Source organism: Strongylocentrotus purpuratus, unplaced genomic scaffold (assembly GCF_000002235.5).
Source record: "Strongylocentrotus purpuratus isolate Spur 01 unplaced genomic scaffold, Spur_5.0 spur5_scaffold_3, whole genome shotgun sequence".
In the NCBI taxonomy this organism is placed as follows: domain Eukaryota; kingdom Metazoa; phylum Echinodermata; class Echinoidea; order Camarodonta; family Strongylocentrotidae; genus Strongylocentrotus; species Strongylocentrotus purpuratus.
Window position 1 is genome coordinate 36,058,261 of NW_022145609.1, and position 22,640 is coordinate 36,080,900.

At 36.7% G+C, this 22,640-nt stretch overlaps 1 protein-coding gene across 1 annotated transcript; it reads right to left on the reverse strand.

Annotated features, from left to right (window-relative positions):
* Positions 1–126: 126 nt before the first annotated feature.
* Positions 127–20,428, reverse strand: LOC577862 (solute carrier family 23 member 1-like). Its single transcript, XM_778067.5, has 12 exons — positions 20,106–20,428; positions 15,180–15,337; positions 13,705–13,796; positions 12,487–12,563; positions 9,598–9,779; positions 7,875–7,995; positions 6,298–6,454; positions 4,609–4,862; positions 3,319–3,448; positions 1,869–2,012; positions 867–962; positions 127–508 (listed from the first exon to the last, which is right to left on the reverse strand). The coding sequence occupies exons 1-12, from the start codon at positions 20,286–20,288 to the stop codon at positions 234–236; spliced, it is 1,869 nt and encodes a 622-aa protein (XP_783160.4). The 5' UTR covers positions 20,289–20,428; the 3' UTR covers positions 127–233.
* Between the last annotated feature and the right edge of the window lie 2,212 nt (positions 20,429–22,640).

A 22,640-nucleotide genomic window follows, 5' to 3' on the forward strand; every position in this document is an offset into this window, starting at 1 on the left:
CATTCAGAACTTAGAGGCTCATGTAAAATATTCAAATTTATATCACCCATCAAAACAACAGATGAACGATATTCTTCTAAAAAAGTAAGCATATCTTCATAAGTTGATAAGATTTCACATTTTGAATTTGTAGGTCTATACCAATTACAAAACAAAAGGGGTTTACATTGCCAGAAGTGCCAGAATAAAGTATATCCCTACAGTCTAGCGATGTTAAGCTCATCTAGAACTTTTTATACAGTCTTATCCCTTTCCGAGAAGCACTTGATGCAAGGAAAACTGAAACCCCGAAATGTTGGACAAAATGGAATATATCTGGTCCAACTCGCACCCCTGACCAATGACATTCCAAATGGAAAGTCGTAGCATTTGTTGACGTATACAGCGATTTCCCTCTGAAGAGCTTTGTCATCCTGACTTGAGGCTTCATCCGAAGTGCCTTTGGGGTCGGTCGTTTCCATTCCTTGTAACTGTTTGAACTGCACCAGGCCCCTTTCTTCGGGTGTCCCTATTAGAAGAAAAAAAATCCTCAAGTGTGAGACTATAAAGTCGAAATCGATTCTACGAATGCATACTGTTAATGAATTATAAACAACACGATCGGTAAATATGTAATGACGTCACAAGCTCCTGTGCCCGTTACATACGAGGAGTCATTTCTACCTGCGCTAATAAATCCTGTGAAAATAACTGGCCCATAGTCTAGAAAATTAACGCAATGGTGGCGGTGGTAATTAGCAATCCCTTTAGGACGATTTCATCCTCTAAATATTATTATGACGGGACAAATTCAGCAAAAATCGCTGACGCAATGCTATGTCAGGCAAATTACACCTCGTGTGGATTAAAAATTATGTGTCAAATACCTGGTATGGTGTTGTCGAGTAAAAAGCCAGTTGCTCCGCCAATGAACATGCTTGTCCCAAGAATTATGATCAGCATTTCGTCAAATATCTCAGACCCTACCAAAAAAGATTTAAAAAAAGATATATCAATGTCAGTATCCATTGGTTTTCATAACTTTGCTTGTTCATGTGTCTTTAAATCATTATCATAAAAGGACATTTTCGAACAGGCTGAGCTAAATGTAACTAAATAATAATTAATTATTATTATTATTTATTGGCTTTTTACATTCCATCTCAATCAACTATCTTTTCTCCGATTTAGTTGTAATTAATCCTTTCATTGTTTATTAAATCTATAAGTTCTCTCATTTAAGTTTCTCACCTCTCCCTTTGAAAGATAGTATGTCTCATTTGCAGCCAACACCAAATTCTGTAGAACTTTGCAGGAATTATGAATATGTCATGTATGTCCTATCTGTGAAATTTAAACCTTTGCAGTGTCCTAATATTAAAATTATGCAAGGAAATCCATTTACTAACTGGACTGGACCATCATTGATGCCTGATTGAAACTTTGTTCATTTTTTTTTATTACTTTTTCCTCATCTCTCCCTCATACTAGTAATTCATGAAATTATCGAATTACGCCCCCCCCCCCTCCAGTTCATACTGGACTTCGGAATACAAAATGCTAAATAACAGAATCATCATTGATGCCTGTTAAAGTACATTCAAGCTCAATACGATCGCAAAGATTTTGACGGATCCCCTTAACATAAGGGCAATTATAAAATCATGTTTGGACTACTATAAGTCACTGCAATATTCGCACATAATTAAGGCGATGGACAAGGCTATTGACATATTGACTAAAGGTCGATTGTTTCGAAAGTCTTTTAAATTTATTTTGTATGTTGTATTTACTGATGATGGGTGAAAATGCACTAAATTAAATCAGGACTACCATTTGCTCTTTTGTTGTGTTCGTTTGTGTGCTTGTATTTGTATCAAGGCGCCTACCTGTATTTATTTGGTCTCGGTTACTGTTGATGTGAGAAGGAACAGCAGTCCCCATGTAGAGCGATACACCAAAGATAAACAAGTTTCTGGGCGAGTTCATGTCCACATACTGCAGATTGCTGATTCCAACAGCAGTCACGATACCTGATTAAGATATGAATGAATAGTTTATTTGGAAAGAACAAAAACAATTAAAAAAAACAATAACAATAACAAATATTAGCTACATTCATATTATATCTTTCCCTGAAGATGATCAAGGCGCCTACAAATTATTATTACTAACCTGGTTTAAGCCCAGCTGCGCTAAAGGGCAAAAATCATTCAAAGAAAGAAAACCTTTTCAGGCAGGGGCGGCGATCTGGGGGGACGGGGGGAGAGGACACGTCCCCCCGGTAAATTTGAAAAAGTACACACACACACAAAAAAACGTTTAGCAAATACTGACTGAAGACTGCAACACACTTTATGGCTCTTTTAGGCACTTCTGGACTAATAACAATGCAAAAATCATCTCTCTCGGTCGCTACGCTCTGTCGCATATATCGTTCAAAATGTACGAGTAAATATTGTAGAAAATCTGTATTCCGTTGTCACCGTGATACCAACGGAATTCAGATTTTCCCTCGCATTTCGTCTGCAGGAGGGAGAGGGGGTGTAGTCACATATTAAGACCTACGGGGTGCCGCTCTAATGGGTCACCTTGTCACATAAAAATCCTTAAAATGGGTCCCTTTTATTACAAAAATTTCCCTAAACATAGGTTCCGTTTTTTCAAATTTTCAAAAATGTCCGGGTGTTTGCATAGCAAATACCCCAAAATTGCGAAAAATGGACTTCGAAAAAAAAAGCCCAAATTACCTTTATAAATGAGTAGGAACATCCCCGTCCAAAACCAAATCTGAGTAACCCCGGAGATTTTGTCCCACCCGTCATGAAAAGAAATCGCCGCCCCTGCTTCCAGGTACCTATTTACTACACATGGGTGAAGAGTGGCAAATATAGACCAATGCCTTGCCAAAGCATGTGATCTACAGTCCGGTGACATATCTTGTTCTTGAGCAGAACACCTCTGCATTGGCAATTCATTCATATGGGCAGTAAAAAATATGAATTTCTTAGAATGACACAATACACCATATTCATTAAAATAAAAAGAACTCCGTTAATAAGTAAATGCTCTCAACAGGTACAAATAGATAATTGTTTACAAGTAGCTTCGGTGAAAAGTCATATTTTATTTAGAGATATAAGTTTAAGGCTTGTGCAGATATAATGCGGTAAACCGTGTAAATGAGTGGCAACTACGCGCACCAAAGGTTCAACGCGTATTCACAGCTCTGTCTTAAAAGATAAAGAGATGTAAAGCGCATTACACTTGGGCCATTACAAAAAAAAGCGGTTTACCGCTGCATATGTGAACGAGGCTTTACCGCCTGCGAGGCCATACCAAATGTTACCACCATGACTCCTCCGATGACGGGAGCTGGGACGGTAGCTAAGAAAGCAGCAGCCTTGAGCCAAATACCAAGGACGACGACCATCACACTCATCACCTGCACTACAATGCGACTACCGACCTGCAAGAATAGGATATTGTAATAATCGTTAATTCTCCGGCTGCATTCTTCTCTGCTTTACCCCTTCGGTTGTTGGCAATCACGTACCAGTCTGCGCAAAACAATAGGGAGCAATTGACGATAGGATTGCTTTTTGCAACACAATATGGTCTTTTAGATTTGCACGTCGACATAGTGGACTGCTACGTGTCACGCCCTTTTAAGGCACTGTGATGTCCTTTAAGGCACTACCAGTGCCTTAAAAGGATGTAAACTCGTGGGATGATGCCTACAGAACCAAATCACAATTGGTTGGCTGGATAGTTTGTTTGTTTTGAACCCTAAGAAAGCATGTGCTTGAAAGTAAGCAACCAGCAAGGTATTTAGTATTGATGCCTTACCAAAGGCATCGACTTGGTTTCGAACCCGGGACCTACCGGTTACGAGACCACTGTTCTACCATTACGCTTTCACGCCGATATATCTGCCATGTAATTAAACAACTTAGTTTACGGAATAACTTAGTCAATGGAAACAGTGCACCTGAAACACTGAAAAAGTACATATATAAAAGAAAATCGTTTGTTCTTGATAATTAAGTTAGCATCTATTAATAATACTCAATTTTTATATAGCGCTTATTACAATCACTAAGCGCTTTCAAACTCGTACTATCACTGATACATGATATATACACACACATATGCTTAGATTTGGTCTATTCTTCCGTACAGTGCTCAATGCCTATAGGCATTTAAGGAATGTTTACATGGCAAGAAAATTCTTTAAGAGGATCATGTTGAAGACGAAATTAAACATTTCTAGTGAAACAAATTTTTAGTGAACCACTGCCAATGTCAAGATGCCATCACGGTAAATAGTCGTATTGACCAACAAACATCCCACAAGACCGATGGCTCACCAGACCAACAACACATGATATACTTCGATGTCCCGGACCTCCTAAATCCAAGACTACCAATGTCGACTTCATTAGGACCTAATAACATAATCCAAAAGACTTTAGAGACATCTACTCAAGGGCAATCCCAATACCCTCATGTACATCAAAAAGACATTATTTTTGGCATACGCCATTTTAGTGTTCGCTTATTTTGAAGAGTGATTTAGAAGGCCGCAGTGATTGAAGAAATTTCAAAATTATTTGCGATCATGATTACCTTTGTTATACCAATTGCACCGATATTCTGGCTGTACGAAGTCGCTCCAACACCCGTCCCCCAACAGGCTGACAGCAGGCCACCGACCCCTTCCATTCCAATGCCTCTGTTAATGGCGTGGTCGGGCGGAGGCGGTGCACCCGCTAGCTTGGCGCAGGCGAAGTAATCTCCGATGGATTCAACGATAGACGCAGTACAACCAGCTATCATTCCCAGAACTCCGGCTGCGGTTACTCGAGGCAAGCCCCATTGACCTTAAGAGGTATATAAACATCGAAATATTGATCAAAATAATTTTTTGATTTTTGTTTTCTGCTTAGTATTTAGATTTAAGTGTTTGTTGAAACGAACCTAAGTTATAAAATAAAATGAACATTTCCTGAAAACATTCTTAACTATTCATTGGGGGAGGCTCTTTCCGATTGTTAACTTTTCCGTAGAACGAGCCGCATATAGTGTACTCTATATCACATTTAGCGTGCAAGGAAATACATATTACATAAAATATTAAATTATTTAGATTGTAACCAAAATTTTCTTTGAACCAGGTGACTATACACTTTTTGTGTAAAGCCTTGTATTATAGACTGCGGTTACTCGAGGCAATATTATATTACTATTGTAAAGAGCAGGCAATGGTATCTGTTCTCATATCAATTTTGTGTCGAACTGATTTGCTGACTGTTGTGCATCGAAACAAGTTTTCACCTAGAAAATTGCTTATTATCTAACAAAAAATTTATGAACAGTAAACTATTATACATCTTATGAAAGAGTATTTTATCCCAAATCATTTGGCATCATTTGTGTGGGGTATGTGGTCACACTTGGACGAACAGGAGACATTGTGAGAGTGCAAAAATTGACTTCCGCCAAAATGATACATATGTGATGTTTGAATAAAACAATTGGGATTTAGAACATCGCTAACGAAATTAATCATGCCACACAAATCAAAACAGACAAAGAGTCACACTCAGTCATTTACACACACACACACACACACACACGCACAGGCACACGTCTGCGCACTCGCACACTCAGATAAATTTAAAAAAACACGCAACCAAGTCATTATTACGTAATGAACATTTCTGTAAAATCGCAAATTTCCCATTTAATATCAAAATGGAAATTCAATTCAATCATAATGCCATAATGAGATTTTGGTGCATTCACATCACAATGAATTGTTTTTTTTCAAAGGACTCGGTCAGTCTGCATCTAAATGCGCCATGCGAGTGTGTGTGTGTGTGTGTGTGTGTATACTTTGCTTCTGAAAAAGCATATGCAATGCATCTAATTTGATACATTAAATAAATTCTTTCACTTCAATACTTCTGCACAAGTCAAGTCGATTTTTGCATTCTCGCAAACAATGCCTCCTGTTCATCCAAGCGTGAACACATACCAGACAAAAATGATACCAAACGATTTGGGATTTCAAAACATGTATGATAACCTTGCGTTCATAGCTAAATTTTAAAAGAATGACAATTTTCTAAGTGTAATCTTTTTTGTGTCTCACACGGAATAGATAAATTGTGCATCTTGACCAATTGAATACTGAATTTTTATGTTCCACATATGTTTAACACAGAAACCATCCTGTTCCAGGAGGCAATGAGTTAAAATGACAATTATATATGTGGAAATAATTATAATTTGAACTGTGGTTGGATTAATCACCTGGAAGAGGCAGATAAAACCACGGTGTTTCCCGGAGTTGCGCTGACTTGATGTCCGTCCTGGCAGTGTATCCAATGGCATTCTCGTCATCGGGAAATACATCCGTTGCAGTCAAAATGTAGCAGACTACCCATGCTATCATTATGCTTAAAAAAACCTGTACGGGCAAAGAAAATTCAGGGTTTAATTTTCCATATAAATAAGGTGAAGTCCAATGCGTATTCCATAACGTTGCGAATTGTTAGTACGAAATTGTGTATATTTGTTTACATAAAATAATTTACCTGATGTTTTGTCTGAACCAAGTTTTATTAGGGCTATCAGCTTTATACAGTTATCAGATACACTGATCAGATTTGGTCAGTAACAAACTAGTCAGGAAGTGAGTAATTTAGATATTTGTTTTCCATTCGTGTTGCAAGCAATGTAAACGTAATGCACATGGTACCGTGTGCTGATCTGAATACAATACAATTAATACCGTTTATATTTCAAATAAAGATATGGTTAAAAGTGAACGGAAACTGAGGTACGGATGGGTGTTATTCTTTTTTAAATATCCATAGCCCAGATGTTGAGATTGGTGTCATTTCTTCAGGGCCCCGTTGCATGAAACGTAGCATAAACTTAGCATTGATATTAACTTTGTCATTAATGGTAACTTCCATGGAAACCTTATTTTGAGTTGCTGTTGAGTTATGCTGCCATGGAAGTTAATATTAATGGAAAAAGTACCATCAGTGGTAAGTTTTAAGCAACGGGGACATGGACAACAGAGAAAAAATTGGAATATATACTTTTAAATATATGCTATAAAAAGTTAGGTCCCTATTCTGTCAATTCAGTCAAACCAGACCCAGGATTTAAGATCACGTTTAAATTTGTATCAAAAGTAAAACTGAGATCTTAGACTAATTTATTTACAGAGCCGTAAAGATACTAGATTTGCAGGCAAAACAAATAAAAAGGTCTAATTCCAAAAGCATTTGAAAGACAATAATTTTTTAGAACTTCCCTTTATAATGAAAGGGCTTCAAAATGTCATCAAGTGGAAAAATAACAACCAGAAGTTGTCGAATCGACTTTAGTGATTGCAATCCATTTGATAATAGTCTGATTTCATACCCTTGTACCGAACGGTCATACGTTTTGTGCTGCGCAAAAATTCAATCAGTTCAATTTGGCCATTACAAGAAGTGGGTTATTGATGTAGACAAATGCTCATGTACCTTTACAGGTCATGTTATGTATGTTATTACCAAAGATAAAAATGTCAGTCAGTCAGTCACTCACTGAATAGTGTCTGACAGTGAACTCTAGGAAGGAAACAGGTTTCCTTGCATAATTTGAATATTATGACACTGCTAACGTTTAAAATTCAAAGATAGGGCATACGTGACATATTCATAATTCCTGCAAAGTTCTACAGAATTTGATGTTGGCTGCAAATGGGACATAATACCTTTAACCAATGATCGAGTTTTAAAAATATATTGGTAGAATATGGGCCTGACTGGTTTAAAAGTTCAGACTCTCATGTTTGATACCAAATTTAAAAATAGAATGTCACAACTTACCGGGAATAACTTAAACAAAGGGAACCTGGTAAGCCGGACTCCTCTAGACTTTGTATAACCCGGGCAAGGGACCGGAAATCGATCCAAGTACTGAGAAAACAACCCGATGAGAACAACGGTCCTGTAAGATATAAACAAAATTATGCTCTATCGGTTTGTCCGTCTCGTTCTGAAATCGTAACTTATTTCTAAACAATTTAAGAAGGGAAAAAAATTCCAACAGCAAGAAAAAAGAAACAAATTCAGACGCCAAACCTGCCAACCTTTCAGGGCAAAATTTAGGAATCTCTTAAGCTAAAATTTGGAATGTATTTTGTATATTTTTTACATAAGATTCTCTCTCTCTCTCTCTCTATCTCTCTCTCTCTCGTTACCTTTTTTTCTTTCTTTCTTGGAGAAGGTGGCACATGCCTTTTTGCCAGCGTCACAAGGATGTAGCATTCTTTTATTGAACATATCGAATTCTATCGAGATGGTTTCAAAGGTAACTGGAAGAATAGCATTTGTTTACACATCCATTTATTGTTCAGTACTAATTAACGATGAACATGATGAATAGTATGATAGTATGGACACTGAATGTTACTGTCAGCATTTTGCACGGAGAATGTATACACCCGGAAAGTGAACGTGTTATTTTAGCACCACAAGAGTATACGCAGACACTTATGGGTGCTCGTGATCAAAATAACAACTCGGGCTGTTCTCCTTTAGCACCTCTAGAACACTTTCAAACGGTGAATAAATTGTGGAAAGTAATCATACCACCTAGTTGGTACCTTACCGTAAAGCCTATCTGCACTAGTTCGGCCAGGAGGGAATAGACCTCCCTGCATGGCCACTGGACAGGTGGTTATCTAATCAAATCAGCTCCTAAACACATAAAAGGGGATCATTGGGGACCAATAGCACCGATTAGGCATTTTTTGCTATATAGAAGGCGCAAGAAGCTATAAGTAGTGCAGTAGTGCTTTAAAGGGATCGGGTATCTTTGCCTCAGATTCTAAACAAAATCCTGGAATGATGTCATGCTGCAATCATAATGATAAACTTTTAGGTCAGTTTGGAATTCATGACTTTTACAAGTCGATCGCTTGGCCTATTATCAAGATATTTGTGATTGGAATTCGAAATTCAAAAACCCTTTTCCCAACGGTTTTTATAACACTACAGTCTACTGGGGAAAATGATTATGGTAAATCCGGTCACTCAAAGCTTTTTTACTTTTTTGAGGCACTTCATGATCATTTTGAAGCGCAATTTGTTCAGGGCTTCAATATGACACCATATCACAGACACTGATAATACGTAGGGCTATGCATCTCAACTGGAAACATTGTTAAACAGTGCCTTTAATACCTTAGTCATCATGTCAAGACCGCAATCAGACCGACAACACACCTGACGACAATATTACGTCTTTGGCCAATAATCAGTCTGTTAGGAGTCGGTCTAGAGTCTGTTTGGCGATTTGACTGAGGTATTATACCAAGCCATTATGGGAATCAGAACCACCCATTACAACAGCGTATTCCTGTCAAATTCCAAACAATCTTCAGAACAATCTCATATCGTTATTGCCTTGCACTAGAATCAGCGGGGCCAATCTACAGGTTTATAGTTTTGCACAACTATTTTTGCTCTTGGCATCTCACCGTTTTATAAGCAATCCCGAAATTACAAAATGTTGCTTCTACATTGCTCTTCTGAACTCATAACTCACATTCCTGAAATGCCCCAGTGTTGGCTGGCGTTCGCAGATGCCACGTTGAACAGGGACATACCGATGAGAGCGATAGTAGGTGCGATGGTGAGTGGTCCTATGAACTTCAAAACAAGACTGGTTATGCCGGTAAAGCCGACAAACATTTCGTAGAGCGACGCAATGAGGACTGCCCCTTGAAGCTATAGAAGATAGCACAAAATAAAAATTCTCGAAAATTGTACGCCGTTCGTCGTTTACTGTTCTGATCACTTAAGCAAAAAACACAAACTGTCATGCTTTTTTTTTTTATCCCATGATGGTTTAATGTGATTACATTTGGTAACTAAATAAAGGAACTATACAAAAATATTTATTGACATGACTACAAAGGGCCACACGGAACATATTTCCCTCCCCAATCGTAAACAAAAATATTCAAAAGGGGAAAAAGAGGAAATGGAAGAAAGGAATAGGGTGAAAATATAATATTGCCTCCCCCACACAAGCACTAATACCAGCAGCCTTTTAATGAGCATTGGATCCACCAAGGAAGACCAGTACTTCCTTCTCACGAGTTGCAAGTGCCCCTGATATCCAAGGGGGGAAATTCAATTTGGTTAAAAGTAACTACAGTGTGCAAAATATGGCAAGTCTATGCTATTGTATCCAATTCATTGAAATACAGGCTTAAATATTGGCTTCCTGGGAGTAATTTCAGCTCACACCAAGTAAATTAAGATCGTGTACTCGATCTTTTATAAATAACAAAGTCAGAAAAATTATTGGAACCGGCGGGATTCGAACCTGCTTACAGGGCAGCGACTACCACTAGGCGATCACTGGTCCATGGTACAGTCACGATGAACTGAAAACAAATACCCATGTTCTCCTAATTCTGACAAAATAATATTCATCAATCCGACATGAGAAAAAAAGCTAGATTTGAATATATTTAGTTATCGACCTCTTCAAAGATTTCAGAATAATGGAGTGTATCAAACTGATAACTCTACTAGGGCTTAAAGAGACAAAATGTTCACATTTTACAACTCAATACAGTCACACGTTGTAACGTGTGGGACATACATGTATCTGGACTTTCCGTGTTTTTATATGTAAGGCCCATGATCTTTTCTTGACCCTACCTTCAGATGAAATAGATCAGACATATTTTCTATCAAATCTGGAACCTTCGACTTTGCTCTGGTTGTATTCTCAAAACTCATTTTAACTAGTTTTTTTGTGTCATGTTTATCAATCAAAGGGCATACAAAAGGGTTTCTAGAGTCGTTCTTTCAAACCTTAAAAAAAATAGATTTATACAATTATGATATTGTAGCACGATGTGTCCTACAAAAAAATCCCTGCAATTAGGAAATACAAGATTACACAGTTAGAACGGTGTTTAAAATATCATTGTTTAAAATAATGTTGTTTAAAAACGTAAACAACGTTGTTCAAAATCGAAAAATCAGTGCTCGATTGGCTTAAACAACTATTTATTGAAAAACAAAAAGATTTAATTAAACAGAGTTGTTTAAAAAGTCCCGGGGGAAAAATCACGTGATAGATTTAACCAATCACGATTTCGCGTCGTTGACATTTTCTCGATACGCGATTGCAATTCGCGCGCACACATGCCAAATGCACAAAGTACGTACATAGTACATGCATGCAAGCATGCAGTGCTAGTGTGCAGTGCAAGTGCTAGTGCAGTGCAGACGAAAATGGCGGAACAAGGGCAAGGCGATGACTTTGTTCTTCTCGGCTTCGCCGATGGGGTGTAGGTGAGACAATATAGAGACAAATAAATGTTGTCTGTCACTGTTAAATGAATATGATGAACAAAATATGTTGAAGTAAATTGGCAACAAGCTCACATGTTACAGTGTAATCTTTGTGATTATTGCAGGAGTGGTTCCAGTAGGTCATTTCACAAATTTAAACAACCAGGTAATAACCATTAAACAGTTCTGTTTAAAATTTAAGCAACTCCTTTTAAACAACCCAGTTTTGCAGTAATATTGAATAAACAACAGTTGCTTAGTAATTCAAACATTATTGTTTAATATTTACACAACTTGCTTTAAACAACCGAATTGTGCAATTTTATTACTAAACAACTGTTGTTTAAAAGTTTTTCTAATTTTTAAACAACTAAGTGTTCCAAACGTAAACAACCTTAAGTTGTTTAATTTTTAAACAACAGTTGAGCGATTCACCGGTTAACTTGTGGTTGTTTAAAATTGTAAAGAACTTATTTAATTTGTTTATAACTGTGTATTATCAGTAAAAGTAAGAGATTTGAATTTGTTAACTTCACACTGTTTATAAAAGACTGGTAAAATAATTTAAAAAAAAGGTTATTGTGTTTGTCATTATCCCAGGATGAAGAGTTGAATATGTACAGGTGAATTAAACCCTGAATAGGAGGGTACATGGTAGGATGTATTCTATACACTGAACGCTACGGTCGGCGGAGCAAAGGTCCCGAAAAAGGATACCCCGTTTGTTGAAAGTGCATAGAGAAGTTCTATGATGATAATAATATTACTACTAATAATAATAATAATAGGAATAGTCACATTTGTATATCCCACAATGTAATGTTTCTAAGCGCTTTACATTGGATGCAATTGCTCATCTGCACATGAACGTGGACACGCTCCGATCCCTTGGGAGTATTCTGGCTACTAGGTCCCATTTCACAAGCGCACACATGTCAATTCTAACATACTTACTTTCACATCCTACTGGGTACTTTTAATCATCCTCAAAACAGGGAACATATTTGAACTTGGGTGGAGAGTGGCAAATGTAGATTAATGTCTCGCCAAGGGATATGACATGAGCTATGCAAGAACAGAATATTGTTATTACTATATAATGATAAAAAATAATACTTACTTCTTGCATTCTATCTCTAAATTCAAGCCGACTTTCTTCTTGGATTTCAGTAAGATTGGTCGTATTTTCTGGATAGGCTATTCCGAAATAAAATGTTAAGGAGATAATTAATTGATTGATGATGGCGTATTTCTACTCGATTTTTTTTTTAATCCACAAACGCGAGAAAAATTCAGAAAATGGAATCAAGGATTGTCCTGGATTACTTTAGAATCGCGATCGGCTATGGAGAATCTTACGATGTTATTATTGTTATTGAGACTATTATTATTATTTTTATCATTATCCTATTTGTATTATTATTGTTATTATTACTACTTCTACTATTACTACTTGTACTACGACAATGGCTACTACTAATACTACTTTCATGACTAGTATTTTTTTTTTATAATTAATACTAATAGCATAAAATTCCACATCAGTGGTATCACAAAAGATGCAGTTTCTCTTTTCTGTTTTACATTCTGAATTTTCCAACAGGTCAACTAATTTTACAAGTTAGAAGTTCATGCCCAAATATAAAGATACAATAAAATGTTCTCCCTTTTTCATGTCTTTAGAAGTAGTTGTTAGGAAAGCTCTTTATGTAATCATGGACTCCCTCATATAACATTTGAAAATGTGCATTCACCAAAGTAACCATTTATGTACTAGATGGCGGTCGTCAACAATTTAGTTCTTTTCATGATGTACACAGTGAACGTAACACCTCAATATTATGCTATCATCAATATCATCATCAACAGGTGCAAGTGTCCAGGGGCGGGGGGGGGCAATTCGTGAGAAAGTTAGCGACGCGTTTAAATTTGATGAACTGGGGGAGTCTGAGGGGGGATGTGCCCCTCTCTTAAGCTGAAGAAAAATCGAATTTTTAAACTAAATTCGTGCGGTGTGGTGTATAATTTTTGCCAGGATATCATTATAAATCTGTGACTTTTCCCAGCATAATTTTATGACAAATCCTTAGATTTCTAAGAGGTTCTCCTGTTTGTTTACTTGTTAAGAATTTGTTTAGAGCTTGATGAATTACATTTTTGGGGGGCAATTTCTAATAATTACTTTCTGTTTTCGATGACCCTCTGGTATAATGACCTGTATGGTTGCCGTAAGGAAGGGGGTGGACGTGAGCGCTGGACTATTATAATGAAAACGAATTAAGTAATTTTTTTTTTTTTTTTAGGGAATATTATGATTTTCAACAACAACAGGACATACCTCCTACATCAGCTGGGCATTCATCTCGGAGGTTCATAAGAGAGAAGACCGGCAGAATAAAAGCGAACGATGGGCCTTGGACGATTGGAAGTCTGCAGGATAAGGATGATAGTGATAATAATAGTAGTAGGAGTATATTAATAGTAGTTTTAGTAGTAGTTAGTAGTATAAGTAGTAGTAGTATAAGTAGAAGTAGTAGTAGTAGTAGCAGTAGTAGTAGTAGTAGCAGTAGTTGTAGTAGAAGTAGTAGTAGTGGTAGTAGTAGTATTAGTATTAGTATTAGTATTAGTAGTAGTAGTAGTAGTAGTTGTTGTTGTAATATGATTTTTTTTTAATGATGATTTCTACTAGTAATGATAATAATAATAGTAATAATGGAAATATCAATACAAATATTATATGACAACAATAAAAATGAATTTCCGTTTCGGTTTAATAAAAAAATTTGGAGTGGACTATTAGGCTATTATTATTATTAGTAGTATTATTATTATTATAATGGTTCGAGGGAGTAGGTACACAATAAAGAAGAGTCTCTTTCGTCGATACTTTTAAATTATACACGTTAAATCACTGCATAGAATGATAATATCACCATCCAATCAAAATTCGTTTTTTACAATAGACCAATTTACAGTTAAATGACACATGTCTCAAATGACGCCGAATATACACAGATCTTCAAAATATGAAGAGGTCCCACTTTGTACATTTTGAAATAATCCCTCCCACAGCGTCTTTTCAAAGAATACATCCACCTGTGTATCATGGAGTGCACTGCTTGTGCATAAATGAATAATGATTACATAACTTTCATGATTACGTATCTAGTATTTTGTCTCCGTGTATTTCACAATTTGGTCTGAAACGACCTTTATCGGCTCATGCACAGACTGCAACTATTTTGAAGCAGACAATTTTGAATAAGGACAAGAATAAGTTGGAAAAGGTGCAGAGGGCTACAAAACTCGTCGAAAGTGTAAGACACTTCAACTACTCAGAGAGACTCAAAGCACTGAAAATCCCCACTCTACAGTTCAGACGGAAACGATCTGATATGATTTAAGTATTCAGAATAATGCACCAGTTTGATAATCTTCAAGAGCAACATTTCTTTAGCAGAACAAAGTGCAGTCGCACACGTGGTCACCCACTTAAGCTTTACAAGCTAAAATGCCGGAAGACACTAAGGAAAAACTCATTCAGCCAGAGAATAATCAATGTGTGGAATGGTCTTCCAGGCGGTGTTGTGGAGAGTACCACTATCAATCGTTTCAAATCTGGGCTAGAGAAATGGTGGAAAGATGCCCCAGATAAATATGAAGACAACCCCAACCAAACGAACCATGGATAGGAACAACAGTCTAAAGACTGAATAATCCTGGATCAAGTGATACACAAGTGAGTTATGAACTGGCTTATCAGAATAAACGATATAACCAGTAACTATTCAGGTTTAAAGGAAGGGTTCTCACCTGCTTCCAAAAGTGGCTTGTAGGAATGTCTGAATTCCGGACACGACGAAGACAGTCGAGATCAGTTGGGCGTTGGTGAGCAAGTCACCCTGAAAACACATTACTGGAGCAATAATTAGCGGGTAGGTAAACAGGCTGCTCATCTCCGTAAGAAAGTGCTACAAATGAGAGAGAAAAATGATTTGCCTTCATATATATATACATAAAGCCTCACTGCACTAATTGGCCAGGAGGAATTAGACCTCCGTGCATTGTCACTGACGATCAGCCATGCATGAAGTCTTTCGTCTTTTTTGTGCATGGCTGATCGTTAACGGAACGGAGTTAACTCTTTTGTCAACTCTGTTTGTTGCTACGGCAGGAAGCCAGTGAAAACGAATTCGTTTAATCAAAATATGGAAATGCAATCATTACCTCAAACGAACAGAACTTTGTTATTACTACCTCATTTTTGCTGATTGAGGTGTCATATGAAAGGGCAAAAATGAACTTTCTAGAAATGTGATTTCTCTTTGAAATCCAGATGCCGTCTGCCAAATGACTTTTTGGTTTCCTCTCTTCGAATCGCATTTAATCACTCATGCGTGAAATATGCATCATACAAGTTACATCGAGTTATAATAAAACATCGATAACTCTCGGTTTCGTTTTTTCTGGGACGCACTGTATATTGGAACAACAGTAATATGTACAAAACAAAAGAATTTTCAACAATAATTTTTCAACTATAATCTCAAAGAAATACATAAGGAAAGAGATATAGAGAGACACATTAAAAAATATAAGGAAAGAAAAAGGAAATAGTTACATAAGGAGAAATAGAGAAATAATGAAGGCATTAAAAAAAAACGAATAAATAAATAAATAAATAGAAAAAGGAGAAGAAAAAAAAATTATAAGGAAAATATTTCAGGAAAAAGAGAAAGAGAAACAAGTGTAAAACATTAACAAATATATTAGAAAAGAAAAAAAAAAAACACGTGTATCATGGGCACAGGAATGATTAAATATTTGTATTCAGAGAAAGTAGAAATTTATTTATTTGTTGGTACAAAATAAAACAGGAGAGCTCCTGATGTCACAGATCTGCCAATTTCCGTTTGATCGATTTCAAATTTGAAACTTAACAACTGTCTTATCCTTTATCGGACTTTCACCGAACTTTTACCTATATGCTGTTCTCATTTACTGCCTTTATTAAAATCAACTTTAAGTCGGGGAGGAAGACAGACAGCAGGATGAAAAGGGAATATCGAGATTATATTTGTTTTCTATTATAGCATAATCGGTCTTGTATAAGTCAGTAATTCTCATATCTATACTGATCTTTAATTATGATTGCTCGTCATCAGGGGCGGTGGAGCGTCTATCAAAGTGTGGGGGGGGGGGGAAGGGGCGACTAAAAAGGGAATCCTGAAAACAAAAATATACAACTTTTAGACATTGGTATACACGGTCCAAGATACCGCAAAAGCATAATACTTTGCAGTTGGGTGTGATGGTCTGAATATTCATTTGCGTGGAAGCGAAACGAGCGAGCAACAATTAGAATAGTTGTGAGGTCGCAGTGCCAAAAATTGCATCTTATTAAGAGAAAAAACAACCCTGGTGGGGTTTTAAGCACAATCCAATAATATCCTCATTGCTAGGAAAATTTCACTTGATGCTTTTTATTCTTTTACTTTGTCAGGGGTATGACATTTGTAATTGTCCATTTTGCACAAAATGTTTCTTTGCCCTGAATGAAGAACGACATGATGCTTTTCAAACTGAAAGAATGATTTAATATAATGTGTTATCAGTTATAAATATATTTGTATTTTCACTGTTATTTAACAGTGTACATTCAATTGCTATACTAGATTACATGCATTAATTGTGCATATTATCAAGTAATTTATTATACTGCAATATTTTTTTTTTTTGTAAATATGTATATACAAATTTTGGTATCCTTGTTGTCTTTCTTAACTGAGCGTACGTAGTTTCTATGCTTTGTTTATAAACTCTAAAAAGTATATGTTGCCTTTTTTCAAAGTCTAATAAATACCAAAATATGCTAATAGATACTTTTCATCGGATTTAAAAACTAATTACCATCTATACTATATACCGTATAAACTATTGTTCCTTATTACGTTTAACAGGGCCTCATGGAGGACCACCATCATTGGTGATAATGGGTCACCCTCTCTAAATATCACAAGATAAATAAATAAGTAAATAAATACAAGAATGAAAAGACCTTTAATAAGAAACAAAATTATATCACTTTTAAATGCGAGCAAGCGTAGCGAGCGTGCTTTTTGTGAAATCAAATGAGTAGTTGCTCTTAGTCGCTTTAAATTGGAAGTACATTTTATGGTGAAAGGAAAAGGGGGCATTGATCCAAAGGGAAAAGGACACTTACTAGAAAAGAAAGAATAACAGTAAAAAATACAAATATATTTATAACTGATAATACATTATTTTAAATCATTCTTTCAGTTTCAAAATAAAAATGGGAATCATCAAAAATGAAAAGGGGGCACTTATCAAATGTGATAAGGGGCACTTGTACCTGAAAAGGGGCACTTGTGAAAATGGAAAGGATACTTATTACAACAGAAAATGTGCACCTGTCGAAGGAAAAGGACACCTATCAGATTTTAAAAGAGGAGGTGAAAAGGGGCATTTATAAGAGATGAAAAGGGCACTTATAACAAAGGGCAAGGGTAAAAGTAAAAGAGTAAAAGAGCACCTCTCAGATTTTAATATGGTCAATTCTTATTGGTGAAGGGGGCTCTTATCAAAGTTGGTAAGGGGCACTTATACAAAAGTGGAACGGGCGCCTATTAGAAATAAAAAGGGGCATTTATCTGAAACAAAATGATGCACTTCTCATATGTAAAAAGGGGCGCTAAAGGGATCCTTGAAAAAAGTGGGGGCACTGTGCCCCCTTTCCTCGTCCCCCTCCCCCGGGTCAGCCGCTTCTGTTAATTATATGAATCATACTGCAGCATGTCTAAGTATCTACACAATCTTTCACAATGGACATACTGGTAACTCATTGCACATGTGTAATATAAGTTTAATTTAATGTCACCTCCATGTGTATAATCGTAGGATAGGCAATACAGCTTTAAAATCATTTGTAGAGCTATAACGTAGGAAGACAGACTGAGGTGAGAAGTGTATATTGAATCTGCCCCTATTTCTGTATTACTAGTTCTTATAGTTTACAGTAATTTGGATATCAGTCCGGTCAATTTCAGGTCAAAAACGCGCGCTACGCCATTATTAGCAAAAGCATTTTATAAAGAATCGCGCACACGCGCATGCGCGCCCGTTTTCGTTTGTCACGGCCGAACGCAAAATAATTCCTCCAAGATTTTTTTTGACACGATATTCCTCATTTTTTCGCGAACAATTTGATACCATATGTATCTCTTTATGAATAAGCGTGCATTTGCAACTGTTTGGATTTACTCTTTTTATTTCCTGTATATTATACAATAATCACACATTGGAGTGAATTTCAGATTTGTTCATGTATGGCTCATTTAGATGAAGAAATTATACATTTTTACGTGTAATGTGAAAATTAACAACATAAGAAAACCTTTATGTATGTACAGTACATAATACCGAAATAGGTTTACGTAGCGCCTTATGTAGTCCATCGGCCCTGAAATGTCCAACTGATTCCATAATCTCAGAATAATAACAGTTTCATTTAGATAAGAAACGAAAATGCAATTTATGAGCACCATAACGCCGTGACTACCTCAATCGCATAAAGTGCCTCGTGCCAATCATCATAAACTTGAATAGTTAAATACGAACCAACAATTCCTCACAGTCATGAGCGATAAATAAAGTAGGAAAATAAAAACCAAATTTAACAGTGTCTTTATTAGAACCTGGCATTATTTTAATAGCTTGACGTTTAAAGTATATCTGCACTAGTTTTGCCAGGAGGGATTAGACCTCCCTGCATTGTCACTGACAGGTGGTTATCTCATCAAAACAGCTCTCAATCAACATAAGAAAAAGGGGATCATGGGGGACCATTGGGTACCGCTTTAATAGGCATTGTTTGCTATAAAGAGGGCGCAAGTAGCTGCAAGTAGTGCAGTGGGGCTTAAAAAACATGTGCGCATGATAAACTTGTATGAAACCTTTAATTTACTTCCTTTTTGTATGAATAAACATCATAAATGAAAATTGTTGCTGACATTAATCACTTGCATTGACATGTTATTCAAACATTTCAACAGTTATGGAAGCCAAAAGATGCATATAAAAGATCCATGATATCTTTAAAGAACCCCTTATAGGAGGCGTGATATGTTGGTCGGTAGATCTCGGGTTTGAAACCAAGTCGATGCTTTAATTAGTGCCCTTTGGTAAGGCATTTATCTTCAGTCATGCCCTCGGATATGACTTAAAGCCGTAGGTCCCATTTGTTGGTAACTTGTTCGTGCTTTCTTAAAATTCAGGGAACATCACCATCACAATACTAAATTATTTTGATGTTTTTTTTTATTAATCAGACAGATGAAATATTTCTACATGTATACATTTCGGGAGTACTAATAGAGTTTTGACTTATGATAATAGTCGATTACCCTATCAAATTTAATATTATATTAATTGATGAAAACCTAACCCTCACCTGTGCTACAGATTATAGCCATTAATATGTTTGTAATTCCGTTGCAGCGTATGCACATAAACTTTATTGTCAGTGATTGCAGTGAAAACTTGAAAATGCTTATCAAAGTACAATCTGATAATATTGTAGAACAGAATCTGATAATATTGTAGAACAGAATTAAGTCCTGTATTTGTAATAAAATGGGTCAATCACTACACAATTACACTGTCAAATATTAGTGATAGTCCACCCCTATTTTACCACAAGCTTACATGGGCACAATTTACCTGAAATGCAAGCACGACAGTCGAGTACCACGGTGGCCTATCATCGATGCCATAAGTGACGATACTGTGGATGTTAGCTAGGATGGCTTCAGCCCTCTCCTTGGCCTCCCGAGTTCTCTGGAGTGGTACTGTTTCATCTCGAACCTCCTCCAGCTCGATATCAGCAACGGTTCCGTTCTCCATGTCGAACCTATGCTTCCAACCTAACAGCGACTACACAGCACACTCTCATGGAAAGCGCGCACATTAAAACTGAGTAGTTCAGTCAGGCGTCCTTTACTGTTGTTATTCAAGTGAGACAAGGTCGGGCTAAGTGTGTTTAGGCCTTTTATCACTTGACACGACCAAAATAGTGAATGCTATTGATCATGAGTCGGGAGTACGAGCAAACGTCAGTAAAATAGAAAGACCGATATTTAGTTTCATAGACTAGTGGCAAACAGAATTGAACGGATATCAAAGGTCAAATCTAGAAACGTCACTGGTTGATTGATAGAATTGAAAGGAAATATCAGAACATGTTGAGCTGCACTGACAGTGAGCAGCGTAGATACGTGTTGTATAGCAGATTAAGCTCCTTCCCCACGATACTGAATAATTATTTTCTTTTATTTTTATTTACAATTTGTCCAAAATGGTATATGTAACTTGACAATGTCGGCCTCTTGCCAAGCTGCACACGACAGTGAAAGAGTTAATGATAAGTTCTTACTTGTCTCACACCACAAATTATTAGTTATACAGTATAGTGTTGTCTAGAAAGTTGTACAAATGGTCTTATTCGACGGCACACTTATTCATTTCAGGTTTAGAATCATATAATATAATGAATCAATGAATTACAATTCGAATTGCCATTTTGCAGCAGGAGCTTTTTCAGAAGTCACCCCCGTTGTCTAGTTAGTTTCAATCAATACAGAACAAATGAGAGAATGAACTTATAGAGTTATTGTGGCGGAAAATTGATTTGGTGGTTTGTGTGTGGGATGGTGGGGTGTAGGTGTTGATCCATGACATGAGAGGGCGGAGTAATGTTGTGGTAGCGAGAATCACCGGAGTTTATCTGAATACTGCTTCTCATTCCCTCGGTCTCATGTCTCGGTTCCCACACACTCCCGCTACCCTTTTATTGGTGTAGAGCGGTCATTTAAAAGCAGTAGGCCGGATATTATCGAACGAAGGGAAGTTGTGATACCCACTGAATCAATATTCGAGCCAGAGGAAAAGAAACAGCACCATCTAATCATCACTGATGAATAAATAAAAAAACAGTATCGTTTCAGATTAGACGTTCTTATGAACCCAACAAAAACACCACTTATTGAATCATACACGACTTGTTGTTACTCTTCAATGAGGGCACTGAGAGCCTGATTTATGGTGCAACTATATTGGAAACCTTAAAGCTTCCTTTTTATTGTGCAATGTTTACAATGTAAGATGTCATCTATTCTGGTAATATCCGTGACTATATACTAATTCATATAACAACATAACATCTCCAATACACCTTATTCCTGGACATCGTAGTGCCTGGTACATAATCCTATATAAGTCTGAAAAATGATAAAGCATACTGATCGAGAGAAATGGAGTAAGCAGAGGGGCTGGGGCGAATAAGAAGTTAGGGCAACAGTTACGAGCTTAATTTACCCTGTAAATAAGTTATACTCTGTATTATTAGTCCACTGTATCCCAACCCCCGAATGATAACATTAAGGTAATACAAAGTTTTGGTATGGGGTCATGAATTTGGTTCAAATGAACATATTGGAAGCATATGCGATCCTACAATATTCAATGATCGTTGTCGCGGTTGAAATCGAGTCTAAAGTTATGAGACTGTAAATAATAAACTCTTTATGTTGTATAGCTCCCTCTCAAGGTCAAGATATTAATTAAGCTATTAAACAATGATTCTTGACTAAAATCGACCAACTAGCTATTCCCGTTTGGAAAATATATATCACAACTACACGTTCTGAGATTTTCATGGTCGCAGCTACCATTGTGCGGCCGTAAGCGCTATTAGAAATTTATCAACATTTACCGGGAGCACCGGTAAATTTTTATATTCAATTTTTCCTCGAAAGCAGAAGTGTTTTATGGGCTAAAATTTCTAGTGCTTATAATACATCCACAGGGGCATCCAAATATATTAAAATTGTAAAGAATCACTATCCACCCAATATTCAAAATTTCCCCAAACTTTGTATTCGTCCCTGGTTAATCTGTATCGGCTGGGATGGTTTGATAAACACCACGGAGAAAGGAGGTAGCGGATGAGACAGAAGAGGAACTGTTATTACGAGCTCTACTCTGCAAACAAGTTACCCCTCCTAGTTCTCTCTCTGCACATCGTCCTCACAGTCTAGCCCTATATTTATATGGGGTACAGTTGATCAAACGCAGAGGCCAATTAGGAGGGATGAGGTACGAGACATAGGGAAATGATAATGCGAGATTTACTCTGCAGTCAGATACCTAGCGGTGGTTTCTCTCCCTGTTCATCGCCTTCCAAACCAAGGTTTAGCT